This window comes from Scyliorhinus canicula, chromosome 21 (assembly GCF_902713615.1).
Source record: "Scyliorhinus canicula chromosome 21, sScyCan1.1, whole genome shotgun sequence".
Taxonomy (NCBI): Eukaryota; Metazoa; Chordata; class Chondrichthyes; order Carcharhiniformes; family Scyliorhinidae; genus Scyliorhinus; species Scyliorhinus canicula.
In genome coordinates this window covers 63,571,333-63,597,046 of record NC_052166.1, presented here as the reverse complement: position 1 = coordinate 63,597,046, position 25,714 = coordinate 63,571,333, and the positions used below count along the sequence as shown (strand labels likewise).

At 44.7% G+C, this 25,714-nt stretch overlaps 1 protein-coding gene across 1 annotated transcript; it reads right to left on the bottom strand.

The window, feature by feature from the left end:
• Nucleotides 1-6,473: 6,473 nt before the first annotated feature.
• c21h9orf78 (chromosome 21 C9orf78 homolog) lies at nucleotides 6,474-24,702 on the bottom strand. The gene is made up of 9 exons (XM_038781988.1): nucleotides 24,483-24,702; nucleotides 22,476-22,535; nucleotides 21,004-21,055; nucleotides 18,380-18,450; nucleotides 17,812-17,892; nucleotides 16,147-16,344; nucleotides 14,086-14,222; nucleotides 11,431-11,529; nucleotides 6,474-7,435 (listed from the first exon to the last, which is right to left on the bottom strand). The coding sequence occupies exons 1-9, from the start codon at nucleotides 24,566-24,568 to the stop codon at nucleotides 7,344-7,346; spliced, it is 876 nt and encodes a 291-aa protein (XP_038637916.1). The 5' UTR covers nucleotides 24,569-24,702; the 3' UTR covers nucleotides 6,474-7,343.
• Nucleotides 24,703-25,714: the final 1,012 nt, after the last annotated feature.

Genomic DNA, 25,714 nt, shown 5'->3' with positions numbered 1-25,714 from the left:
AGAGATATCCACATTCCACAAATGAATAAAGGATAAGGTATAGCAGAATTTTAGGACAGTAGTTGGTTAGCGCACTTTCTGAAGTCTGGGAGCAAAGCATTGAATGACATATGTGGGTGCCTAAAATCTGTATTTCTTTGTCTTTTTTTTAGCTCCCTTATAAAAGTAAGTTGGCCAATTTTTCAGTGGTGCTGATGGTTATCCCTTGTGATGATAGCTGGGTTCGTTGCGCGATTTACTGAACTCATGACCTGGGATAACCTGTTGGCACCACACATGCTTTCCCTCTCATAGTCATACAATGCTCCTACGCACCTTGTGAGGCAGCGCCCTGGGAGCAAAGGACCACCCAGCTGTTTTGGCTAGCTGAAATGTTTCAGGACATTAAATGAGGGAACACAACGTGGCCCCCAACCAAGATTTTTATTTTCTGTTTTAAATTGTGTTTTGCTGAGCTGTTGTGGATTGTCCTGTGGTGCAACGCTTTGGTTTCTTGAAGGAATCTTCCACCCTGTTCTCCACCTCAAGTATTTCTGCACAAAATACACTTCTTTGTCCAAGGAAGGAGGGGTGGGGACGTTCCCATGAGGTGCCTGTGGCTTCTTTATGGGGTTTGGCTTTCCTAGGTTAATTATGGAAAGGAAAAATGAAATTTTCTTGCCTCGCCTTGGCATCATAACTGTCTCCCCTGCTAGTCAATGCTGTCAATTCAACTTGTGTCTTTTTTCCTGTTTATGTACGTTTCTGCAGTCTCTTGTAAAATCAAAAAAAATGACTTGCGTTTATATAACTTCTTTCACAACCTCAAGATGGCTCAAAGTGCTTTGCAGCCAATGAAATACTTTTGATGTGTAGTCACTGTTGTAGGAAACATGGCAGGCAGTACCAGCACAGCAAGTTTCCCATCATAGAATCCCTACAGTGCAGAAAGAGGCCATTCGGCCCATCAAGTCTGCACCAACCCTTTGAAAGGTCACCCTACTTAGGCTCCAACCCCCTTGTAACCTCACCCTAAGGGCAATTTAGCATGCCCAATCCACCTAACCTGCACATCTTTGGACTGTGGGATGAAACCGGAGCAAACCCACGCAGAACATGCAAACTCCGCACAGTCACCGGAGGTGGGAATCGAACCCAGGACCCTGGTGTTGTGAGGCAGCAGTGTTAACCACTGTGCCACCTGTGATAGCGAGCAGATAATCCTTTTTCGTGATGTTGACCAAGGGATGGCGATGGGGATTACACCCCCTTCAAAATAGGGGTCTTGGGATCTTTTACATCCATCTGAGGGGGCAGATGTGGCCCCAGTTTTACACCTCATCCAAAAGAAATAGCACCATTGCTAGTCCAGCTCTTCCTTAGAACTGCACTGGAGTGTGTGTTCTCAAATCCTGCAGTGAACCGTGAGCACACAATCTTCTGTCTCTTGAGGTAAAAGTGCTCCCTATTGAGCTGATGACCTAGAACGACTTAAACATTTGATGTCTCCAATTAATTTTTTAAAATTAACTTGGGTTCAAAAGGGGTCCGATCATCATTTTGCTTCAGATAAGAGCCCTTGCCTTGTGTGCATTTTTAAAAAATGTTGTCACTTGTAAAAACAATTACAGAGTTTTACCATTCATTTATAATCCCATCCGGTAAATGGTAGGTAGCCAAAAACCCCAGGCAGCAGCATCTATGCAATGTTAATAACAATACCATTCTTAACAACTGGTGTACGGCCACTTTTGGAGGTTTTATAACATCTGCCAAAATGGTATGAAATTTACTGGATAATTTGAGTAACAGTCATGCAAGTTAAAATTAACCTCTAAAGGAAGACATTTTAAACATAACACATGTTTAAAATATAATTTAGGAACTTGTTTGTTTTAACACTGGAAGGAGAGACTTGGAAAAATAGCTGTGGTGCCCAGACCACACTGGCTGTGAGCATGGCGATTTGTTTTGAAGACACACAATGTTTCAAGAATTATACTTAGCTGTTTATTGAAAAGGCGGGGGAAAATAATAATCGTAATCTTTATTATTGTCACAAGTGGGCTTACATTAACACTGCAATGAAGTTACTGTGAAAATCCCCTAGTCGCCACATTCTGGCGCCTGTTCGGGTACATGGAGGGAGAATTCAGAATGTCCAATTCGCCCAACAAGCACGGTAGCATAGTGGTTGGCACAGTTGCTTCACAGCTCCAGTGTCCCAGGTTCGATTACCGACTTGAGTCACTGTCTGTGCGGAGTCTGCACAATCTTCCCGTGGATGCGTGGGTTTCCTCCGGGTCGTACCTGGGTCCCTGGCGCAGTGAAGCAACAGTGCTAACCACTGTGCTTTAAAAAAAACCCAGGGCTACATTTGGCATAGTGGTTAGCACTGGACTAAGGCGCTGAGGACCCGGGTTCGAATCCCGGCCCTGGGTCACTGTCCGTGTGGAGTATACACATTCTCCCCACGTCTGCGTGGGTCTCACCCCCACAACCCAAAGATGTGCTGGTTAGGTGGATTGGCCACGCTAAATTGCCCCTTAATTTAAAAAAACACCTAACAATGGAATTAAGTAGTCATGTTGAAGGTCATTTTGTACCAGCTTTTAAAAAAAAAAAAATTTGTTCAGAAGATGTGAGCCAAGGATAAAAGCAGTATTTGTTTTTCTTCAATCTTCCGTGGGATGTGGGCGACACTGGCAAAGCCAACATTTGATGCCCATCCCGAAATGCCCTTGAACTGAACATTTCAGAGGACAGTTACGAGAGAACCAGCGAGTCCAGAGTCACAGCAGGCTGGTCAGGGAAGGAATGGCAAGGTTTCCTTTCCTTAAAGGATACCAGTGAACCAGGCGGGTCTTTACGACGAGCAATGACAATTTCACACTCTCCATTACGGAGACTAGCTTTGTAGTCCAGATTTTTCAATTGAATTCAAATTCCACCAGCTGCTGTGGTGGGTTTTGGGAAGTAAAACATATTCCCCCAGAGCGTTAGCCTGGGCTTCTGGATTACTAGTCCAGTGACATTGTGACTGTGTCACCATCTCCCTCTTGTTGCCCATCCCTGATCACTGTCTATAAGATGGCGGTGAGCTGCTTTCTTGAGCCACTCCAATCCACACGATGCAACTGTAAGAGTTCTCCAGGTTTTTGATCCAGCAATGTGTGATGCGTAGCTGAAAAGCTGCCACATGCGTTAGGAAGACCTACTTGCCACACTAATCGATCTTGCGGACAATGTACCCTTTATACCATGGGCTAAGCCAAAATATTTTCCTGTTAAATCCCTGGACCCAACAACTAAATTCTCAACGGGTTTAAAAAAATATATATAATTGTTCATGAGATGCGGGCGTCGCAGGCAAGGCCGACCGTTATTGTCCATCCCGGAATGCCCCCTTAAAGCAGGGGTGTCAAACTCAAATACACCGTGGGCCAAAATTAAAAAATCGGGACAAGTCGAGGGCCGGACTGGTTCAATGTTTTTTTGAAAAACTTATTGAAATGAACTTATTGAACCTGGAACTAATAAAGCTTAGGTTATTGCCTATAAAAACAACATTAAATATTAAATAAATAAAAAAATTAGTTGCATTTATTTCTTATTGCTTTATCTGGAGCTTTTCCAGAGTAATTTCTAATGAAAACATTTTTCCACAGGCCAACACTTTGTGATTCACACTATACCTGAATAAACTCGGCATCAGCCATTATCTTTGGCCCGCGAGATAATATCTAATTACTTTTTTAAAAATTTACTCTGCACATTTTTGGGTTGTGGGGCGAAACCCACGCAGACACGGGGAGATGTGCAAACTCCACACGGACAGTGACCCAGAGCCGGGATCGAACCTGGGACCTCAGCGCCGTGAGGCGGTTGTGCTAACCACTAGGCCACCGTGCTGCCCTGCTGGGGCCAGCTTTAATAGTAATGAGATATTATTAGGGCAGCACGGTGGCCTAGTGGTTAGCACAACCGCGCTGGCGCTGAGGTCCTCGAGTTTGACATATATGCCTTAAGGTGACGGTGAGCTGCTTTCATGAACTGCTGCAGTGCACGTGGCAAGGGAACACCCGTGTGCTGTTACAAAGGGAGTACTTACAGCGACAGTGAAGGAATGATGCTCTAGTTCCAAGTCAGGATGGTGAGCGACTTGGGAGGGAAACCTGCAGATGGCGACTCCCCCATACTCCTCCTTCCAAGTGGTAGAGGTCGCTGGTTTGGAAGGGGCTGATGAGGTGGGTGACGCTAAGGTTACTTAGTTTTGATAATCCAAAGTGTTTCAGATGCAAATATTAAAAATGCGGATTATCAGTATTTGGTCCATTAAGTCCGTCCCACCAGAGTTGGCATTGTGTGCACATTGTTTGAATTGTCAGCATTGGCCATCCAATTAAACGTTCGAAACCTTCCACAGTAATGAGTTTTGAAACACCTTGGTTTACTAATCTGCCAACGCAGGCTGCATCATTAACCGAACTGTTAATGAACCTCACTGAGGCATTCCTCCTGACCCCAAAATCTTTGGTCTTCTGTTTGCTGGGAGTCAATGCAGCTTCGCTGGTTCATAACGAAAGCAGATACTTCAGCTCCATTTTGAAGACATTAAACAACACAGCATTATCCACGTTTGATGGGAAACAAATGTATTTATGGCTATAGTGGCTTTGGAAGTAATGTTAATTAGTTTTCAAATACAGACCGTTGCTCCGTTTACTTGCCATCTGTTACCTGTCTGCCTCTGTGAAACTTTGCAGGGAGAAAACCATCTGAGCTTAACTTACAAATTGTACAAACTATGAGAGGATAGGAATAGATTGGATGTTAGGCAGTTCTTTCGCCCAGAGAGTAGTTTGCCTCCAGAATATACGACTGGCTGGGCATGGAACATAGAACATAACAGCGCAGTACAGGCCCTTCGGCCCACGATGTTGCACCGTCCTGTGAAACCCTTCTAAAGTCCCTCTACACCAGTGCATCTCAAACTATCTGATGTGGCGTACCGGCAGTTTTTTTTTTCAATGTGCCAGGGACCGGTGAGCGAAAGAAGCCAATCCAGGATTACTGTCTCTTTCTTTTCTGGAAACACTCCAAGTACCGGCAGACGATGGCTCGCGTACCGGCACCGGTACACGTACCACACTTTGAGAAGCACTGCTCTACACTATTCCCTTATCGTCCATATGCCTATCCAATGACCATTTGAATGCATTTAGTGTTGGCGAGTCCACTATTGTTGCAGGCAGGGTATTCCATGCCCTTACTACTCTGAGTAAAGAACCTACCTCTGACATCTGTCCTATATCTATCTCCCCTCAATTTAAAGCTATGTCCCCTCGTGCTGGACGACATCATCCGAGGAAAAAGGCTCTCGATGTCCACCCTATCTAATCCTCTGATCATCTTGTATGCCTCAATTAAGTCCCCTCTTAACCTTCTTCCCTCTAACGAAAACAGCCTCAAGTCCTTCAGCCTTTCCTCATATGATCTTCCCTCCATACCAGGCAACATTCTTGTAAATCTCCTCTGTACCCTTTCCAATGCTTCCACATCTTTCCTATAATGTGGCGACCAGAACTGCACACAATACTCCAAATGCGGCCGCACCAGAGTTTTGTACAACTGCAACATGACCTCATGGCTCCGAAACTCAATTCCTCTACCAATAAAAGCTAACACACCGTACGCCTTCTTAACAACCCTCTCAACCTGGGTGGCAACTTTCAGGGATCTATGGACATGGACACCAAGATCTCTCTGCTCGTCCACGCTACCAAGAATCTTACCATTAGCCCAGTACTTGGACCTGGTCCTTACTGTGACAGAGATTACATCATGTCTGAAGGTGGTAATAGATAACACTTGGTTTGTGTAATCTCCTGGACAGGTTTCAGTTGTCTGGGATTGGGCGGGAGTGGGGGAAGAGGGTTTGGGGGTGAAAGTGGTGGTCAGAGAGGAATGTTAGAATGTTACTGAACATTTCATCCTGCACTGGCCCAGAGCTTTTATCGCCTGCCTTTTGTCACTCCCAGTAGATTGAATGTGTGATATAGCAAAGAGGGGGAAGAAGCTTTTATTCGTGATGGCCCAGCCATCTTGGTGTGGGGCATGCTTGGTGAGCCAACTAATCTTCCCCTGTGCCAGTTTCTTTAGTTCGCAAGCCAGAACACAACAAACCTTTTACTAGACTTATCTTGCAATCGACTGTCAGCTTTAAGCTTCCCATAAATACCTTCCTTCCTCTATATGCTAGATGAAGTCGTAAATAGCAGAGGATCTAACGTCATAGTTGGTTTTGCTCTGTGATCGCAATGTCAGGGTTCTTGAACTCTCTGCTGATGCAAGTGTAATGTGTGAGGCTCAGCCTCACACTTACTGATTTACCTTGCCCACTTTAAGCACCCTAGTGGAGTTTGAGAACTCTCCTATGGCACAGTACCAGCACCAATTAGACTGTCATGCAAAATAAACCAGGAAAACATTTATATTAAATCATTAAACAAGGATAAGAAATTTATTTTAGATACATTTACAGCACAAAGACATTTTTACACGTAAAACAAAATAATTATTTTGTTACATCAATCTATCTCTCTATCCTGAAATTAATTTACAGACAGAAATTGTAGCAAGTTGAGAGATTGCACGTCTTATTGAGCCAGTTTGGTAGATGAGTGAGCGAGTTAAAAGATTCAAGCCCAATTTCGGAAGATGAGATTACTTGCTTCTAGAACAGCAGTGTGTCGCTGTGCTTCATAACACTATACTGTATGAGACACAATGCGGTTTTTAAAATACCGTCACTGTCAGATTGACAAATTGGAGGATTAAAGCTACCTCAGCTCTGCAGTGGTGACAGTGGCCCTGGTTAATATTGTCATGAGCCACTGTCCTTTCCTCCAATTCAGCTATTTTTTTGCAGGATTCAGAAATGGAAATTCATATAAAGCACCACACCAGATGAACCAGAGTAGGACAGCTAGGATAAATTCACACCTCGCTTCCACGGTTCCCTCTTGCATAAAGATCTTTATGTTAAAATTAACAGTTGTAAATATCCGTGGCAGTCCGTGATCTGCCACAAAGCAATGGAAACAGTTGGAAGGCAGTGTGAAGCAGCGAACTTTTCTTTGGGTTTACACTGCGGTATAATATTAGACCAACCTTTTTGATCCTGCTCTGGCCGAACATTAGATAGAATGGTGTTAGTTCAGTTCGCAAAGTCTAATCGCTGTTCATTTCTACCTTTCCCATCCCCCGGAACAGTTTAAAAGTGATCAGTCTTTGTTTTTACATAGGGCGTTCAAGGTGCCGATATTCACATTGGGAAAAATACAAGGTAATCAAGCTGCCCGTCAGTACCTTCTGCTCATTTTCTTAAACTTTTCGTAATGGTAATCATCTGTGGCCTTTTCATTGGAAGGACGTTTGCGATTTGGAGGAGATTCTGCACAAAAGTAGAAAGAAAATTTATTTCTCAATAGGTTTGTTGCAGTAGCCCCTTTTAAAAGTAGAAAATAATTAGAATTTAAACAGAAAATACAGCTAGCCCCAGGATGGATCTTAAACGAAATGGAGTAGAACACTGACTTTTGAAGGAACCCCTCTCGACTTACTTCCCTGCGGCAAACCAACGTGTGTAGGAAAGCAATGAAGAGCACAGACGCCTGTATTAGAAAATGGTGGATGGGGTGTAGAACAGCAAAGAACTTATATTTCCACTGGTAAGTGTTATACAAAGTTAATATTTAGCTATAATGATACCACCGCCTGTTTAACACGGAAACAGCTCAGTTTAGAATTACTCAATGGTTTACTCTTCTCGACATTTCAACTGATAATTCTCCTCTCTAATTGTCAGGTGGGGTCGGGGAAGAGGGAGGTGGATGAGAGGATTGATGAAATTGCAAAACGATCTTAAACAGCGAAGGAGAAAGGAGGGCCTGGGTCGATATGATAGTAACCTGAAGGAGGGGTACGGGCAGAGGTCAGCATACCAACAAGTCTTAAAGATAACAAAATGCCTTGGGATCAGAAAAGATTTAGTTAGTGATAAAATACCTACTAAAAATAAAACATACGCGATGAAAAAAAATAACATTAAATTGCCTATGTTGGCATGTACAGAGGATTAGCAATAAGGTGTGCGAGAAAGAAATACCATTAGGTCATAAAAGGCAGGATGGGCACATTATCCAAATTTTCTGTACACAAAAACAAGAAATATCACCATTTCAGCTCTGGGGGAATGATGTGTTGGTCATTAGAGACCCGGTTACAAGTTGTGAACAAAATATTTCAGGCTAGAGGATCTTTCGACACAGCAGGGAAATTGGGAAAGAAGAACAGTACATCAGTACAGTACAGGAAGAAGCATTTCAGTAAGAATGATCAGGCAGCGGGAACATCTCGGGTAGAAGGAACAGTGAAGGTTGACAGGAGATTGCCTGCAGATGTTTTTGAAGCCTAGAAAGGGACATTGCACCAGAGATTTAGTGATCACTAACAAATCGCAATTAATTAACAATCTGGTGGTAAGGGAATATGTTACAAAATGACCCTTGTGTGATTAAATTTGATTTTAAGATTTGAAAGTGAGAAGGGGAAGTCACTAACAATGTTTTTTAAAATTCTTTTCCTATTCAGCGGCAATTCAGGGTGGCCAATCTACCTACCCTGCACATCTTTTGGGTTGTGGGGATGAAACCCAGGCAGACACAGGGAGAATGTGCAAACTCCACATGGGCAGTGACCCAGGACTGGGATCAAACCTGGGTCCTCGGCGGTGTGAGGCAGCAGTGCTAACAACTGCATCACCGTGCTGCCCTGGGCATGTCACTAACAAAGCTTCAAATTCACTTAAAGAAAACGTCAAAGACATGAAAAATAAATTGACTGCATTACACTGGGCTGAGTCATGAATTGGTAAGCCACCAGTCAAACAGTGGGAAGTATGCAAAATGTTAGGAATTATACAGAACCTCCGCTTACACCGAAAAATGCAAACGATCCACTCCCGATGGTTAAGCAACCACGGTGAACATAAAAGGTAAGAGGCTGCATCAAGCTATAAGAAAAGGCTTCCTCGATCACTACAAGAAATGCAATGGACTGAGACAGTAATAAAAACCAACAAGGAAAGCATCAAGAGGTGCTAAAATGGAATATAAAAGGGATTGCAAAGCTGCAGAGAAATGTGGATCAAGTAAAGACAGATGTTGGTGAGATCATTTTTAATAATTTTTCAAAAGTTTGTTCGATTCAGGAATGGTACATTGGGGTCGCAAAACTGCAACGATCACTCAATTTATTTAAGGCAGGAAAGCACAGACCATCAGTTCAACAGCAAGTGGAGAGGTGACTGGAATCTATCTTCATAGGGACAGAGGACTGAATACCAGAGTTAACATCGATCTGTGACACACAGCATGTCGGACTAAACTAGTTAAATTTTCCAAGATCATTAGCATGGATAGGAGCGGACGATGGATGTCGTCCATGTGGGCTTATAGAAAGCCTTTGATAAGATTAACAGAAAAAGTGAATTGGAGCTGACCTCAACATGTGTTGAGAGGCAGCAGGCAGAGTAGGGATATAGGTAGTGATAAATGGTGTTCCCAGGAATCTGGTGGGATATTGACTTTTCACCATATAAATGACATGGGTGAAGGAATAGTGTTATATGTCCAAGTTAAAGGCACCATAAGTTATGCTGATGGAGTAGCAAGTTTCAAAGGGGCATTGGCAGATAAAATGAGTAGGCAAAACTGTGGCAAATGGAGGTTAATCCTGAACTGAGAGGTTGTCCACTTTGGATTCAAGAATTACAAATAGGTTTTTTCCCCCCTTAATAGTGAGTAATGAGGAACAATAATAATAATCTTTATTAGTGTCACAAGTAGGGTACATTAACACTGCAATGAAGTTGCGGAGCAGCAAAGGGGTTTAGGTGTTGAGGAACACAAATTGCTGAAAGTTAATGCACAGGTACAAGCATTCAAAAAGGCTGATGGTATGTTGGATTTCACCTGGAAAAGGTTGGAATATAAAGGGAAAGAAAAGTGATACTTCTGTTGTAACGATTTGGGCAGATCCCATCTGGATTACGATGTTTAGTTTTTGGCACGGTACATTGGGAAGGATGAATTACCCTCGGAGGAGTACAGCCCAAATGATACAGTATTCAAAGGATTAAGTTATGAAGACGGGTCGCATTTGGCTTGCTTTCAGAAAATTGAGGGGTGATGTAATGGAGTTGTTTAAATTGATAAAGGAGTTCAATATGGAGAAGCTATTTCCTTTGGTGGGGAGAATCTGGAACAAAGGGGTATAATCTTAAACAAGAGCTCAACCATTTAGGAGTGAAATCAGGAACTACTTTTTCCACACAAAAGGATTGTCAGAAATCTGATCAGCAGTTGCTGGGTTAATTGAAACTTTCACAATCGAGATTGATATCTGTGGAACTCGGCCGCAGAAATCTGTGGCGGCCAAATCACTGAGTGCCTTTAAGACAGAGATAGATAGGTTCTTGATTAATAAGGGGATCAGGGGAGAAGGCAGGAGAATGGGGATGAGAAACATATCAGCGGAGCAGACTCAATGGGCCGAGTGGCCTAATTCTGCTCCTATGTCTTATGGACTCCTTCTGTCCTTCGCTGCTAACGCTACTCTATACACAGCTGCGGGAAGGTGCGCAAGGCCGGAGTCGGCCACCATGTGCTCAGAGTTTTCTTCTGTAGAAGCAACTGCACTTTCCGTGTGGCTTGGCCTGGACATTCAGGCTCAGATTTAGAACAAAAACAGAAAATACTAGACAATCTCAGCAGGTCTGACAGCATCCGTGGAGAGAGGAGACAGCTAATGTTTCCAGTCTGGATGACTCTTTATCAAAGCTCAGATTTGTGATGAATTATCAATGGTTTGGATAACCACTACCCTCCGAATGAACAACTTACACTTATATCGCACCTTTAAAGTAATGAAACGTCCCACAATGCTTCTCAGGAGCGTTATGAAGCAAAATTAGGCATCGTACCACATAAAGCGATATTAGAACAGATGGGCAAAAACATTGTTCATGGGGAAGGCTTTGAGGGCATCTTAAAGAAACAAAGAGAGGTTGAGAGTCAGAGGTTAGGGAGTGAATTCCAGAGCTTATGACCTTGGCAGCTGAAGGGAGGGCTACCAATAGTGCAATTAATGTTCGAGGATGTTCAAATTAAGATTAGTTTAACACAGACATCCTGGAGAGTTCAAGGGCTGGAGGGGATCGCAGAGATAGTGGAGAAGTTGCTTGACCGGGTACAGTGAATTAAGTGGAAGCGAAATTAAAATGCCACACATTTTAATCTGCAAACAGCAGTTTGAGTTTGTAAATCACTGTTACTGGTCCATTACATTCTCAGGGTTGGCAATAAAATGCTGACATTATGTACTTACGTTCAGGTTCTGGTTTATCGGTGTCTCCCACTCTCAGGGGCCGTGGTTTGGGTTCCTCTTTGTTGCGTTTTGCTGGTGCGTGCAATTCCTCCCGGTAAACTGCAACAGAGAACACGAGGCAATGGGAAAAGCATACCAAAGATCCTGCGGGAAAGGAGCTCAAACCCGTCTGAACTATTTCAAATCATATCTTTAAAAACAACCTCACTTTATGAGAAAAGGTACGCAGGATAAATAATTAAGGACAATTTTTTTTTCAGTAAAGAAAATCATCTCACAGCCCAAGTTGTGCTCCCTGACTAGCAAGCCCCGCACAGTTAAAGGTTGTATCTCGAGAGTCATTCATATTAGAAAGGAGGATTGTTGCATAGATACAAGACATGAACCGCAAGCCAAAATGGATTGTCTCAGCATTTAAAATAAGCGTAGTGGCACGATCTGGTCAGAAGGATTCCCCCCCCCACCCCGCCGATACATTCATGGGTCCCGAGCACCATCATTTATTGCCCTTGAACTGAGTGGCTTTCTATGCCATTTCAGAGGGCATTTAAGAGTCACCTACATTGCTGTGGGTCTGGAGACACGTACAGGCCAGATCAGGTAAGGATGAAGGATTTCCCTGGCATTTATGAACCTGATGGATTTTTACAACAGTCAACAATGGTTTCATGGTCATCATTAGACTTTAATGGGATTTAATTAGATTTGTATTGGGTCCAAATTTCACCACCTCCTGTGCTGGGATTCAAACCTGGAGCTTTACCCTGGGTCTCAGAATTATTAGTCCTGTGATAATACTTCTACACCTCCCCCAAAGTATAGCAGCACCAAGTGATTGGTTCTGAAGTGCAGCAGCCATTATAGATACAAGACAGCAGCCATTTTAAAGTTGGATCCCACACATCGTAATAAATGACCAGTTGAATTATTTATTTATTTACATTTTAGTATTGAGAGAGGAATGTTGACGAGGACAATCAATGGCTTCCTTGCCTTATAAGTGGTACAATGAGTTATTTGGCATCCTGTGGAACCTTGCTGCCTCCCATCTTTCTGGAAAAAAGGCGAAGGGGTGAACTAATAGAGGTCTTTAAAATTCTGAAAGGTTTTGGTAGAAAGGATAGACAGAGAATGTTTCATCTTGTGGGGGAAGAGCAGAACCAGAGGCCGTCAATATAGTCACCAAGAAACCCAATAGGGAATTCAGAAGGATCTTCTTCACGTAAAGAGTGGTAAGAATGTGGAACTCACTACCACTGGGAGTGGTTGAAGAGAATAATTAGAAGAGGAATCTAGATAAGGATGAGGGAGGACAGAATGGTTTGGAGGGTAGGTCTTATGAGGAAAGGTTGAGGGAACAAGGGCTTTTCTCTTTGGAACGGAGGAGGATGAGAGGCGACTTAATAGAGGTTTATAAGATGATGAGGGGGATAGATAGAGTGGATGTTCAGGGACTATTTCCTCAGGTGGATGTAGCTGTTACAAGGGGGCATAATTATAAGGTTCAGGGTGGGAGATATAGGAGGGATGTCCGAGGTAGGTTCTTTACTCAGAGTGATTAGGGTGTGGAATGGACTGCCTGCTGTGATAGTGGAGTCAGACACTTTAGGAATTTTCAAGCGGTTATTGGATAGGCACATGGAGCACACCAGAATGACAGGGAGTGGGATAGCTTGATCTTGGTTTCGGACAAAGCTCGGCACAACATTGAGGGCCAAAGGGCCTGTTCTGTGCTGTTCTATGCAATAGAGGGTTACAATATAGTTAAATGAGAAATGACGTGAGGAGGCTTCAGTGCAGGATAAATACTATCATGAACTGGTTGGGATGAATGGCCTGTTTCTGTGCTATGTAATTCTATGCAGTGTCTCATTTGACGAACTATGCCTCTGATAATGCAGCACTACTCCGCACTGGAGTGCCAAACTAAGAATGTGGAGGTAAATTCTGCAGCATGGATTGAGCGCATAGCACTCCCACTGCTGAGACAGAAAATCCAACAACTGCAACTTGACAGCACTGAGCAATAAATCTGCAATTTACTTTTAGTTACATGTCATAGCCAACCATTAATGAATTGAATTCCCAATGTCGTCCCTTCCGTCGTGCGCATCAAACCAGCGAACACGGCAATGGCGATTAGCAGAGGCTTGGAGCACATATCTGGATTTGGCTCCTTTCAATGGAGCTCCACAATAAATTCATCAATATATACCCTCTTCGCCCCCTTCTCAAGACTCCCGTTTCTTTGAGATGCGAATGACAATATGTCTCCTTGTTCTTGGAAAGGAAAAAGCTTGTTCCCGAAGGAATGCTACCGAGTGCTGGAAGCCGTGGTACAAACCTGCCGTTGGTTATCACCACCTGCTTCACACTGCCCCCGCCGTGCCACTTTTGTCACCCTGCCACGCCGCAGAAGTTTTGCCACCCTGCCGCTGCGCCACTTGTGCCACCCTGCCAGCCACACCATCAGAGGACCTATCCATCACTCTTTTCCTTCCACTTCCTGTGATTCCGCACTTTATTCAAAACTGCTGTTTTTGTTTTGTTTTAGATCCAAATTGAAACTGCCTTGGCCAGCCATACACAAGGAAAACCAGGCCATCAAACTGCAGCCTTGATAAAGATCAATCGCAGAGATGCGTCAATACTTACACCGGTTGTGTTGAACATAATTGACCGCGATGTTGGTGGGTACGAAAGAAGTACCATTGTCTTTCTTTTTGTTGCGCTGTTCTGCCAGCAGCAGGGCTTTTGCTTCTTCAGTGCTGATAATATTCTTTATTTTTGCACTTAAAGTTAAAAAAATAAGCGCAGTTAGTATGAGGAAAAATAACAAGTTGTGGTCAGTGGAAGCAAATTGAGTGGTTAGTTTCAATTGGGAACTTGATGATTACTTGAAGTGGAAACACCTGTGGAGCTTTGGTCAAATTGAACAATTGGCTATATGGCCTTTCTGTGCCATTCTACACTATAAAGTTGACGTAGGCAGAAACAAACTTTTTTGGTTACTTGATGTCCTTTCTCTCTTGAAAATAGAAGACTGGAGGACGATTTGATATTCATGTTGAAGATTACAGGAGGAAGCAAATTCAATTTCTTTTCTCCGCAGAATACAAAATTCAGGACTGTGGGCTCGCATTTTCAAATTGAGGGTGACAAAAAACAAGTGGGAAATTCAGCCACACATGTTTCTGTGAAACGGTGATAAATGCATGGAATCAGACAATCAACAAGGGTGCTAGAAAAGGAACTGCATGACAGGTTCCTGTAGAAAAACAGAATTCAGAGTTATTAAGATGTGGACAATGCCAAGATGATCATGTGGGCAGTTGGATGGACAGGGTAGCTGAACCAGGCACCTAACCTTGTCCGAGAACAGGGCTTTGTTACTATGGAACCGAAAGTGGATAAAGAGTTTCAATGATCTAATGGCAGTCTATTGGAATACCAATAGCAGTGAAGTCTGAATGCTAAATCCAGAATAAGTATTGACTCCCGCTAGGTAGGCACTTACAGCAAAGACCGTCTATTTACTCAACCTCAACAAAACAGAACTCACGACCCAAACTACGACAACGTCTCTCGTTCACATCTCCAGTAAAATGCAGCGATGGCTATACAGTAGTCCCCCGTTATACCGCGCTCCGCAATACCGCGGTTCGCGATATACCGCGGGGGGGCTTATGGACCCCAACTGTCAGTTGTGTCAATTTCAGCGGCTGGCTCACTTTGATCCGGAGAGGGAAGCTGCTCTCTCACTGAAACAATCAGCCGGCCGCTGGAATTGACACTGCCAGCTGCTCTCTCCCTCCAATCCAACTTTTAAATTTTAATGTTTCTGATTGGAGGGAGAGAGCAGCCGGCAGTGTCAATTTCAGCGGCCGGCTGATTGTTTCAGTGAGAGAGCAGCTTCCCTCTCCGGATCAAAGTGAGCCGGCCGCTGAAATTGACACTGCCGGCTGCTCTCTCCCTCCAATCCAAGTTGTTAAAAATGCAGCAGTGCTTGTTTTAATTAGATCCACGATGGGGGTTTTAAATTTATTTAAAAATCTATGCATGCGATTCCCATTGTGAGTCTATGGGGGTCCGACCTCTCCCCTCGCCCCCCGTAGACTCACAATGGGAAGCGCATGCATAGATTTTAAAATAAATTTAAAACCCCCATCGTGGATATCCGCGGCTCGGATGCAACGCGGGTGGCTGTCTTGGACCCCAACACCCGCGTTATAAAGGGGGACTACTGTATTAAACAAGGTAGTTGCCGTACACAAATTCTGGGTCTGGATCAAAATCACGGAACGCTCTTCCTAACAGCGCTGTGGAAAGTATCCGCATCAGATGGACTTTCAGCAGTTCAAAAAGGTGGCAGATTAACACCTTCTCAAAAGGCAATTGGAGATGGGCAATAAATAATGATGTTGCCATTGGCACCCACATCCCATTAACAAATTATTTTTTAAAATTGCAGTCACTTACAGCAGGTGTGATGGGAATCAGCTCCGCACTCGCCACGCTTTGAGGAGTCACCATATACAGCCTATTAAATTTTTACTAATACACAATAAACAAATTCTGTAGCGAGTGATATGGACCCTGCAGATAAAATGTGTTCTAAAACTGGAAGCATAAGTAGATTTTTCAGTGGTGCAGTCCCGCATATACTTCAGTTTCTTCAACTGGTCTTACAGTAGATTTAAAAGAATAAACACTTACTCAATGCCCAGATCCACCTCCGGAATGCCACTGAGCATCTGATTGGATAACATTTCCTCTGTGCGCTTGGCAGACGAAACATTGATATTGTCGGGCAGCTCGTAGAGTTGGTCCTCTGGGTTTTTAACCTTTGCCTTCTGCTCCTCGTTCTCCAGGATTCCTTTCCTCCTCTTCAGTTCTGTCTCGATGTACTTCATCCTGACACAGAACAATGGGTTACTCTCCAATACAGAGGTGAATGCAGGCACTTACTAAACAGAGTAACGCGTCATAATAGGTCAACAGCTTGCAGGTTCCTCAATGCCTTATGTTACAGGTTCTGATGGGACGCAAGGAGGAAATTAGTTTCCTCCATCTGCCATAGACCTTCCATAAACGCAAGGAGACAAAAATATCTGCCCATCTTATTTTTAATGCGGTGTAGGATGGCAAGGCTTTGGAGAACATACAGATATTTACTAGAGCAGTACCAGGGATGAAAGATATCAGTGATACTGGGAGATAGAGGGAAGCTGGAATTTGGCGAAAAATGGATAACGGGAGATTTAATAGAGGCGTTCAAAATTACAATAGACTTCACCGAGTAAATAAAAATAAACTGTCAGTAACCAGAGGACACAAAGGGGAGTTGAGAATTTTTATAACGTAACAAATTGAGAGCTAGGGTGCCCTGGCTAAAAAGAGTGTTGGAAGCAGATTCCATAGCAACTTTCAAACAGGAACTGGATAAATAATTGGGAAAGATGTGCCGGGCTATGGGGAAAACAGCAGAGGGTGGAAGTGATTGGATATATCTCAAAGAGTTGACACGGACACAATGGACCAAATTGTCTCCTCTGATCGTAATAAGAATAAGGAGATCATTTTCCCAAAGTCTTCTTTTTTGGTTTGACCGTTTCGCCCTTAACCCTTTGCCTCTCCCAAAAGTATTGTGCAAGAGTCGACAGGACGAGTGGTCATTTGCGATGATGTTTCGTAAAAAGCTCTGAACAACATATAAGCACTTTGACTGGATTAATCCAACTGGCAAGCAGTCTTATTCCTGCAGAAAAAGCTATATACAAAATGAATTAATATCCAATCAGACTGGAACCTAACATGCAAAAAACTATTGAGGAATCAAAGTTCACTTCGACCAAGAGCTGCTGCACCCAAACACGCCGAATAACAGTACTACAGAACTAAAATTTTGCAGATGTCGGAAATCTAAAGCACAAACACAGAAAGTGCGAGGAACACTCAGCAGATCTGGCAACATCTGGGCAGACTGAAACAGTTAATGTTTCAGGCCGCCGACCTTTCGTCAGAAGCTTCTGACCAAAGATCACTGACCTGAAACAGGAACCGGTTCTCTCTCACCTGTTGAGTGTTTTCCCGGTGTTTTCCCCTTTTACTCCAAATACGGAGTTGGAACATTTCCATTTTTACGGAAACAGATGAGCCACGAGCTAGAGAGGAGCTCTGGAGATTCAGGGTGACCATACTCGACCCAGAGGCGAGGTTATCTGCCCGGCACGTGTGTGAGCATGAGGGTGGTGACTTGCACAGCGAGACAACACATGCATGGCAAATTTGATGCTGTGCGCACTGGTACAGTAAAACCAGGAGAAAACAAAAAGCTCATTCTCCCTTCTCAGAGCAGTGCGACGCAAGGTCAAGACTTACATGTCGGCATCTTCATCACGCCGATTTGTCTCCACTGAAAATGATGTACCCAGGTTCAAGTCCGTGTCTTCCTCTTCAATCCTGGAAGGAAAGAAAAGATGTTCAATTCTCCAACCAGCCAACCCTTGCTTTCAGTTGGTGGAAGAGCGAGGGAGGAAAATCTCAAGGTACGTAATTTTGTTTCGGATGCATTTCAAGCATGTAATCAATATAAAATTTTGTCAGTCATTCTATTCCCCACAATTTGCATTCCCCTCAATCTCCTTTCTCATATGGGTCAGTGGCAGACAAGCAAAAAAAGAAACCGGATAAGAAACCTAACACGTTCTTTAACGCCACAGAAACAAGAGGGATCCTCGTAGATTAAACGTCACAAACGTATACAGCTATATGGCTGCCATTTTGCATTCTTGAAAGCATAAATTCTGCTTTGAGTAAGCCTAAGGGAGAGCTCACGTAAAGTGCTGGCATGGGCACCAGTGGCCTATTTCTGTGCTGTCAAATTCGACTACGTAATGAAATTAACGGATAATTGGTAAATTTTTTGCCTTTTTTTAAGATTCCCCACCTCTCGCGTTTTTTGTCCTTTATGAGCTTCATGTCAATCATCCCGCCAGTCTTCAGTTTAAAAGGGTCATCCTGCGCACAACAAATATATTGTAGCTTTTAAGTACATTATGAACAAAAACAATATCTTGTACATTTTTCACAGATAGATAAATTAACAATGCTCCTTAAAGATCAGTACTGATTTTAAAAGTAGACAAGTAAATTTCCCAGCTCAGTGACACATTGTTCCAATCACACAGCCACTCAATAATGTGCATTTCTACAGTGCTGCTCTTCAGAAGTCCATCTGAAGCGCTTTATAAGGAGATGGTTTTGCACTGGAGGGAATGGAAATAAATAGAGGGGAACTAAACGGTGGAATAAGTTTTGAGGGATTTCAAAGTAAAAGAGTTTGAAAAAGGCAAAGGAGCTTTAAGAAAATGATCTACAGTTTTTACACCCTATAGTCATCCATCTGCAGCTCAATAAAAAACCTCATGAGCGTCCGTTAAACTTCAGGCTCACTTTCCCCCAGCTGTCCAGGCATCTAAGCATGAAGATGTATTAATAGCGGGGGTGAAGTGCAACCCTGAGTGAACCCCCCCTCCCAAATACTTCAGCTATACATAGAACATAGAACAGTACAGCACAGAACAGGCCCTTCGGCCCTCGATGTTGTGCCGAGCAATGATCGCCCTACTTAAACCCATATACCCGTAACCCAACAATCCCCCCATTAACCTTACACTACGGGCAATTTTAGCATCGCCAATCCACCTAACAGGCCTGACCAATACCACTGGACCAACTACAGTAAACAAGAGTGCCAGTTTCAAAATACTTATCTCTCAAAAGCCCCACATCTGCTTCTGATCTGAAGTTACTTCAGCACATAAATAACAGGGGGCTCCATGAGCCTCACCGTTACTTTGATGGTAAATTATGACCTAATTACTTTATTAAAAAATTAGAATTGGATAAATAATTGAAGTGAGGATTTTCAGGGGTCATTGAAAGAGCTGTTAGAGGCAGAATGGGTCACCTTCTGTGGTGAATGATTCTTTGATAATACAGGAGGCATTGTGGTGTAGCACCTTTGATCATAGAATCACTACAATGCAGAAGGAGGCTATTCGGCCCACTGCGTCTGCACTGCCCCTTCGAATGAGTACTCTGCCCATTTATGTGTGCCCACCCACCCTATCTCCTTAATCCCATAATCAAACTTGCACATCCCTGGACAATAAGGGGCAATTTATCATGGTCAATCCACCCAACCTGCACATCGTTGGACTGTGGGAGGAAATCCAGGCAGACACGGCGAGAAAGTGCAAACCCCACACGGACAGCGACGCATGGCCGGAATTGAACCGGGGTCCCCGGTGCTGTAAGGCAGCAGTGCTAACCACTGTGCCACACATTGATGGCAATGACTAGGCCATTAGTGTGGGCAGCACGGTAGCATAATGGTTAGCACAGTTGCTTCACATCTCCATGGTCCCAGGTTCGAGTCTCGGCTTGGGTAACTGTCTGTGCGGAGTCTGCATGTTTTCCTCGTGTGTGCATGGGTTTCCTCCGGCAGCTCCGGTTCCTCCCACAGTCCAAAGATATGCTGGTTAGGTGGATTGGCCATACTAAACTTTCCCTTCGTGTCCAAAAAATGTGAAGTTGGACTTGCTGGGTTACGGGGACAGGGTAGATACTTGGGCTTCAGTAGGGTGCTCTTTGTAAGGGCCGGTGCAGACTCGATGGGCCAATTGGCCTTCTACTGCACTGTAAATTCTATGATTAGTCATGTTAGGCTCTAGTATTAGGTGATGGCCCACATTCTGAATACAAATCGCTCTCGACCTCTTCTTGTCAGATGGCTTATCCAACAAGCCATACTGAACGAGCAGTAATTTCCTCCAATTAAATATTGGGAAGACGGAAGCTGTTGCTTACAATCCCTGCTATCAACTTCTTTCCCCACCAACCGGCTCCGTTCGTCTCCCTGGCAACTGTCCTGAGGCTGAATCGGATGGTTTTTGACCCCAAGTTGGCTTCCCGCCACACACCCACATCACTAATACCGCCAATTTCCACCTCAGTAACAATGCTGACTTTGTCCCTGCCTCAGCTCGTCTTCAGCTGCCTCTAGGCTTGACTATTCCGATGTGCTCCCAAGGTGCATCTTCATAGATTTGAGGCCATCCAAAACTCCGCTGCCTATGTCCTTAATTCACTCATCCATTACCCCTGTATTCACACACCTATACTTGGTCCCGATTCATCAATGCTTGGTTTTCAAATCTCTCCATGGTCTGGGTGCTGCCTTTCTCTGTAATCTCCTCCACGTCCACAACCCTCTGCAGTATCTGCATTTATCTCATTCTGGCCCCTTGATCACCCTATATTTTAATTGTTCCTCCATCAGTCTTCAGCTCTAAACCTCTCTGCACCTTTCATCCTCCAAAACGCTCCTGTAAAATCTACCACTTTAGGCTTTCTGCCCTAATATTCTGTGTAGCTCGCCGTCAAGCTTTGCTGTATGACGCTCATGTGTAGGGTCTTGGGGGTGTTTTATTAAAGGCACGCCTTTGAAATATAGATTGTTGCTGTTGCTGCACTGAAATTCACACATTATGACATGAAGCAACTTACCACAGTTGATGTTTCTTCCGGTACTTGCTCTCCAACCAGCAAGGCGGCAGCACTGTAACAAGCAACAGAATGAGAAGTCACTAAAGGTATTTTGATTTTGCTTAATGCTTCCTTCTGATGACACAGTGGAGACTCACTGCCTGCGTTGGCATCACTGAACTTCTTAAATCTTGCTTTCTGAATTATCAACCCGAAGCTCTTAGAAAGTTATTCTTCAATTTAAAAACTCACCTGTTGCAATTTTAAGTCGCACCACAGCTCTTTTATCTAATACTGATTGCTACCCTTTGATTCTTTTAGAACAATGACATTTGAACAGGTAGGTCATTTAATATCCCGCGTATTTTGTTTTTAATTAATTCATGGAATGCAAGCATTGCTGGCTGGACTAACATTACATAGGAGCAGGAGTAGTCCATTCAGCCTCTCGAGCCTGTCCCGTCATCTAATGAGATTAGGGCTGATCTGTGGCCGAACTCCATATACCTGCCTTTGGCCCATATCCCTGAATATCTTTGCTTAACAAAAGTCTGTCTGGGTCAGATTTAAATTTAACAACTGCTCTAGCTTCAACTACTGTTTCTGGGAGAGTTCCAAACCTCATTCAAGTGAAAATTTAGTAACATTCCCTGGTTTATTTTATAAATTGTAAAAGTCTCTTGCTCCCTTTTGAAATATATCTCTTGCTCCCTTTTGAAATATAACAGCTGAAAAAGCCAAGTTCCTATCTATCTCTTAATGCAAATTTCTAAATATAACCTAGTTACTTATAAATCTACCTCCCCGTGGCCTAATTATAAATGCATGTGGTCAGCACCGTTACCTCTTTTATTTCTCCCAGACAAGTTGTCTCTACTATACCTTCCCCAGCTTAATTAACGCATGCACGCACAAACTTAAAATATTTGGTCCTCTCAAAATATGGCTATTTACTTTGGATTTTAGTCACCTCTCCAATCCTCATTATGTGTAACGTGAACACATTATGGTCATTGGTACTCAAACTCTCACACAGCTTTGTGTTCAGCCCAGAAAGGAACTCTGTAGGCACTAATGCAACATGCCAATGTGACTCTTCCGAGAGATATTTTCCCCCACCACTTTAAAGACTGTGGTTCACAGATGCACGGAGGTATGCAATGTGCACATGCCAAATCATTATGCACTGTTCACCTGTTACTTTGATAGAAAATGTCAGAGGCAGTTTCTTTACTCAGAGAGTAGTAGGGGTGTGGAACGCCCTGCCTGCAACAGTAGTAGACTCGCCAAATTTAAGGGCATTTAAGTGGTCACTGGATAGACATATGGATGAAAATGGAATAGTGTAGGCCAGATAGGCTTCAGATGATTTCACGGGTCAGCGCAACATCGAGGGCCGAAGCGCCCGTACTGCGCTGTAATGTTCTATGTTCTAAAATATTCGATGGTAGGTACAGATCCTGCCCATTCGCTGCCATGCGAATTGCACCTACCTCACTCCATTTTGTCTTCTCCGCAGACTCTGAATTTCCTTCAGTTCATCTACTTTCGACCTTCGAAAAGAAGATTACAATTGGTGATTTGGGGAGAAAAAAGCTTCTTACACAGCAACTTCAGAAAATGAGAATATAAGATATTTATTGCGTTTGTATGTCTAACAACAAACTGGCAAGCCCAAGGTGGTGTCCTTGAATTTAACTTGGGATATCAGATAAGGTCCAGAGGGTGGAATGAAATAAATAACTGAGTTGATATAACCTGACTGCTTGTTAAATTTCTAGCAACGAGTCAATTACAAAACAGTGGGGGTAATCACCTGGTCACACTGAGGGGGACACTGACTGACTGATGGGAGCTGGATTCATTCGTAGCCTTACTGTACTGTATCAACACAACACAAAAAAAAATCAAAATTCTTCATAACATCAGTGTTGCCACTAGAGGACACTATAACCATATGTCAAAACAGCATATAAACAACTTTTGCTTCACATTGCTGACTTGAAGGAGCAGTCCTCTAGCACCCTGACCTAAATTAGAATTACCTAATAAACACACTTAATCCGTCCCCTCCTGTTAATGCTTATTTAGGCCTATTATATATTTTGAGGCTTTTTGTGTGGGGGGGGGGGGGGGGGGGGGGGGGGGGGACACCTCCATAACTCCAAACCCACATCAATGTGGTTACCTGCCACCCTGAAATAGCCCCCCCAACTCACTGTCAGATCAAATTAGCAACTATGGATAAGTATAAATGTCAGCAAGTTCACAAAGAATTAATTATTGCTGCAATATCTTGGAAAGCAATCTGGAGGAAGGAGAATAAAATGTACTAAACATGTGATGCAGTTGCCAATGGATTCATTCAGAGCACATTTAGGACTTTAGTTGCCAACCATACCTCAGTTGGGAGGACTCTCGCACTGGGTCAGGTCATGGGTTCAAGTCTCAAGTTGAATCACGAGCACAAATATCCAGGCTGGCATTGCAGTGCAATACTGAGGGAGTGCTGCGCTGCTGGAGGTGTTGTCACTCCAATGAGATGTTAAACCGAGACCCCATCTCCCTGCTTGGGCGGACATGAAATATCCCATGCCACTATTTCAAGGGGGGGGGGGGGGGGGGGGGCGGGTGGAGTTGACCTTGGTTGGCAAACAAAACACAGCAAATCTTGGAAATCTGAAACACAAATAAAGTGCTAAAAACACTCCGTTCCACTGCCCATGGCGCCAGAGACCCGAGTTCAATTCCGGCCTCGGGTGACAGCGAGTGCGGAGATTGCACATTCTCCCCGTGTGTGCGTGGGTTTCCTCCGGGTGCTCCGGCTTCCTCCCACAGTCCAAAGATGTGCAGGTTAGGTGGATTGGTCAGGTAGATAATAAATTGCCCTTCGGGGGGGGTGAAAAGTGCTATATAAATGCAGTCTGTCCGGGCTGCTTCAAGGCCGGGGCGGGCTGCCCTCAGGTCAGGGTGGATGTGCTGCTTCGGGCCGGGGCCTGCCTGCCCTCTCTCAGGCCGGGGCCTGCCTGCCTGCCCTCTCTCAGGCCGGGGCCTGCCTGCCTGCCCGCCCTCTCTCAGGCCGGGGCCTGCCTGCCTGCCCTCTCTCAGGCCGGGGCCTGCCTGCCTGCCCTCTCTCAGGCCGGGGCCTGCCTGCCTGCCCTCTCTCAGGCCGGGGCCTGCCTGCCTGCCCTCTCTCAGGCCGGGGCCTGCCTGCCTGCCCTCTCTCAGGCCGGGGCCTGCCTGCCTGCCCTCTCTCAGGCCGGGGCCTGCCTGCCTGCCCTCTCTCAGGCCGGGGCCTGCCTGCCTGCCCTCTCTCAGGCCGGGGCCTGCCTGCCTGCCCTCTCTCAGGCCGGGGCCTGCCTGCCTGCCCTCTCTCAGGCCGGGGCCTGCCTGGCTGCCCTCTCTCAGGCCGGGGCCTGCCTGCCCTCTCTCAGGCCGGGGCCTGCCTGCCCTCTCTCAGGCCGGGGCCTACCCTAACTGCTGAGGCCCTCGGCTCTCACCTGACCTCCACCACCCTCTGTTCGTCCTCTTCATCCTCCTCGGACTCCTCCTCTCGCCTCCTCCGGTAACTCTTCCCCGCCGGCATCCCGCCGCCCCTTCCGAGCACAAACCAGCCCGCCAACAAAACCTGGGCTCGGCTCCGGGTTTGGCTGCGCACTGACTGCGAGTGGCGGGGGGGAAGATTCTGGAAGACGGTCCGGAGGGAGCTTCCGGTCCCAACGGCGGCTTCCGGTCGCCTTTGGACTACATGTCCCACAATGCAGCAGGGCCCAGATCACATGATCCGCCACCTCCTCCCGAGTGTTGCAATTCACACACGGGCCGTGCAACACAGGGCCTCACAGTATAATAATCTTTCTATTTTTTTCTCCGTTTTAAACAAACACAGCTTTATTGTATATCAAAAGTTAAACAATCAAGCGCCAACTACTTACAAAGAAGAATGCATAAAATCAGTTTTATTTCTCCTCAAGAGTTCCCTTATTTTATGAAATCCTGATGTCTCATGCACTTTTCCCGTGAGCAACTCAAAGCCCTCCAGAATTCACTTTTATTCTCTTCAGTGTTGCAGCTATCCACCATATCAATAATAATCTTTATTTGTATCACAAGTAGGCTTATATTAACACTGCAATGACGTTACTGTGACAATCCCCTGGTCACACTGCAGCACCTGTTTGGGTACACTGAGAGAATTCTGAATGTCCAATTCATCTAACAGCACGTATTTTGGGACTTGTGGGAGGAAACCGGACAGTGACCCAAGCTGGGAATCGGACCCGGATCCCTGGTGCAGTGAAGCAACGGTGCTAACCACTGTGCTACCTTACCTCCGACCTCCCTGCTTTTTATCTGTGGCACCACTTCTCCCCTTCCTCCTTCACTCGGTTACCAGGTTTCCCCCCTTTCTTGGGGAAACGAAATGCAGGTTGATAGGGTGCTTCCTCTGTCAAACCATGGCAGCTGGTGTAATTTAACATCCAATTAATGTGGGATTAAAGCTAGTCCCAGTAATGCTGACCATGAAGGTATCATTGAGTGTCTGGTTCACTTCTTTAGCGAAAGGAATCTGTCATTCTTATCAGAGCCACAGTAATGTGGTTGACTCAAACTGCCATCTGTAATGGCCCAGCTTGACAGTTAGTTCAAGGGAATGGTTTTGTCAGTGATGCCCACATCACTGTGGGGACAGTGTAGTGGCACAGTCGTTAGCACTGCTGCCTCAACAGCA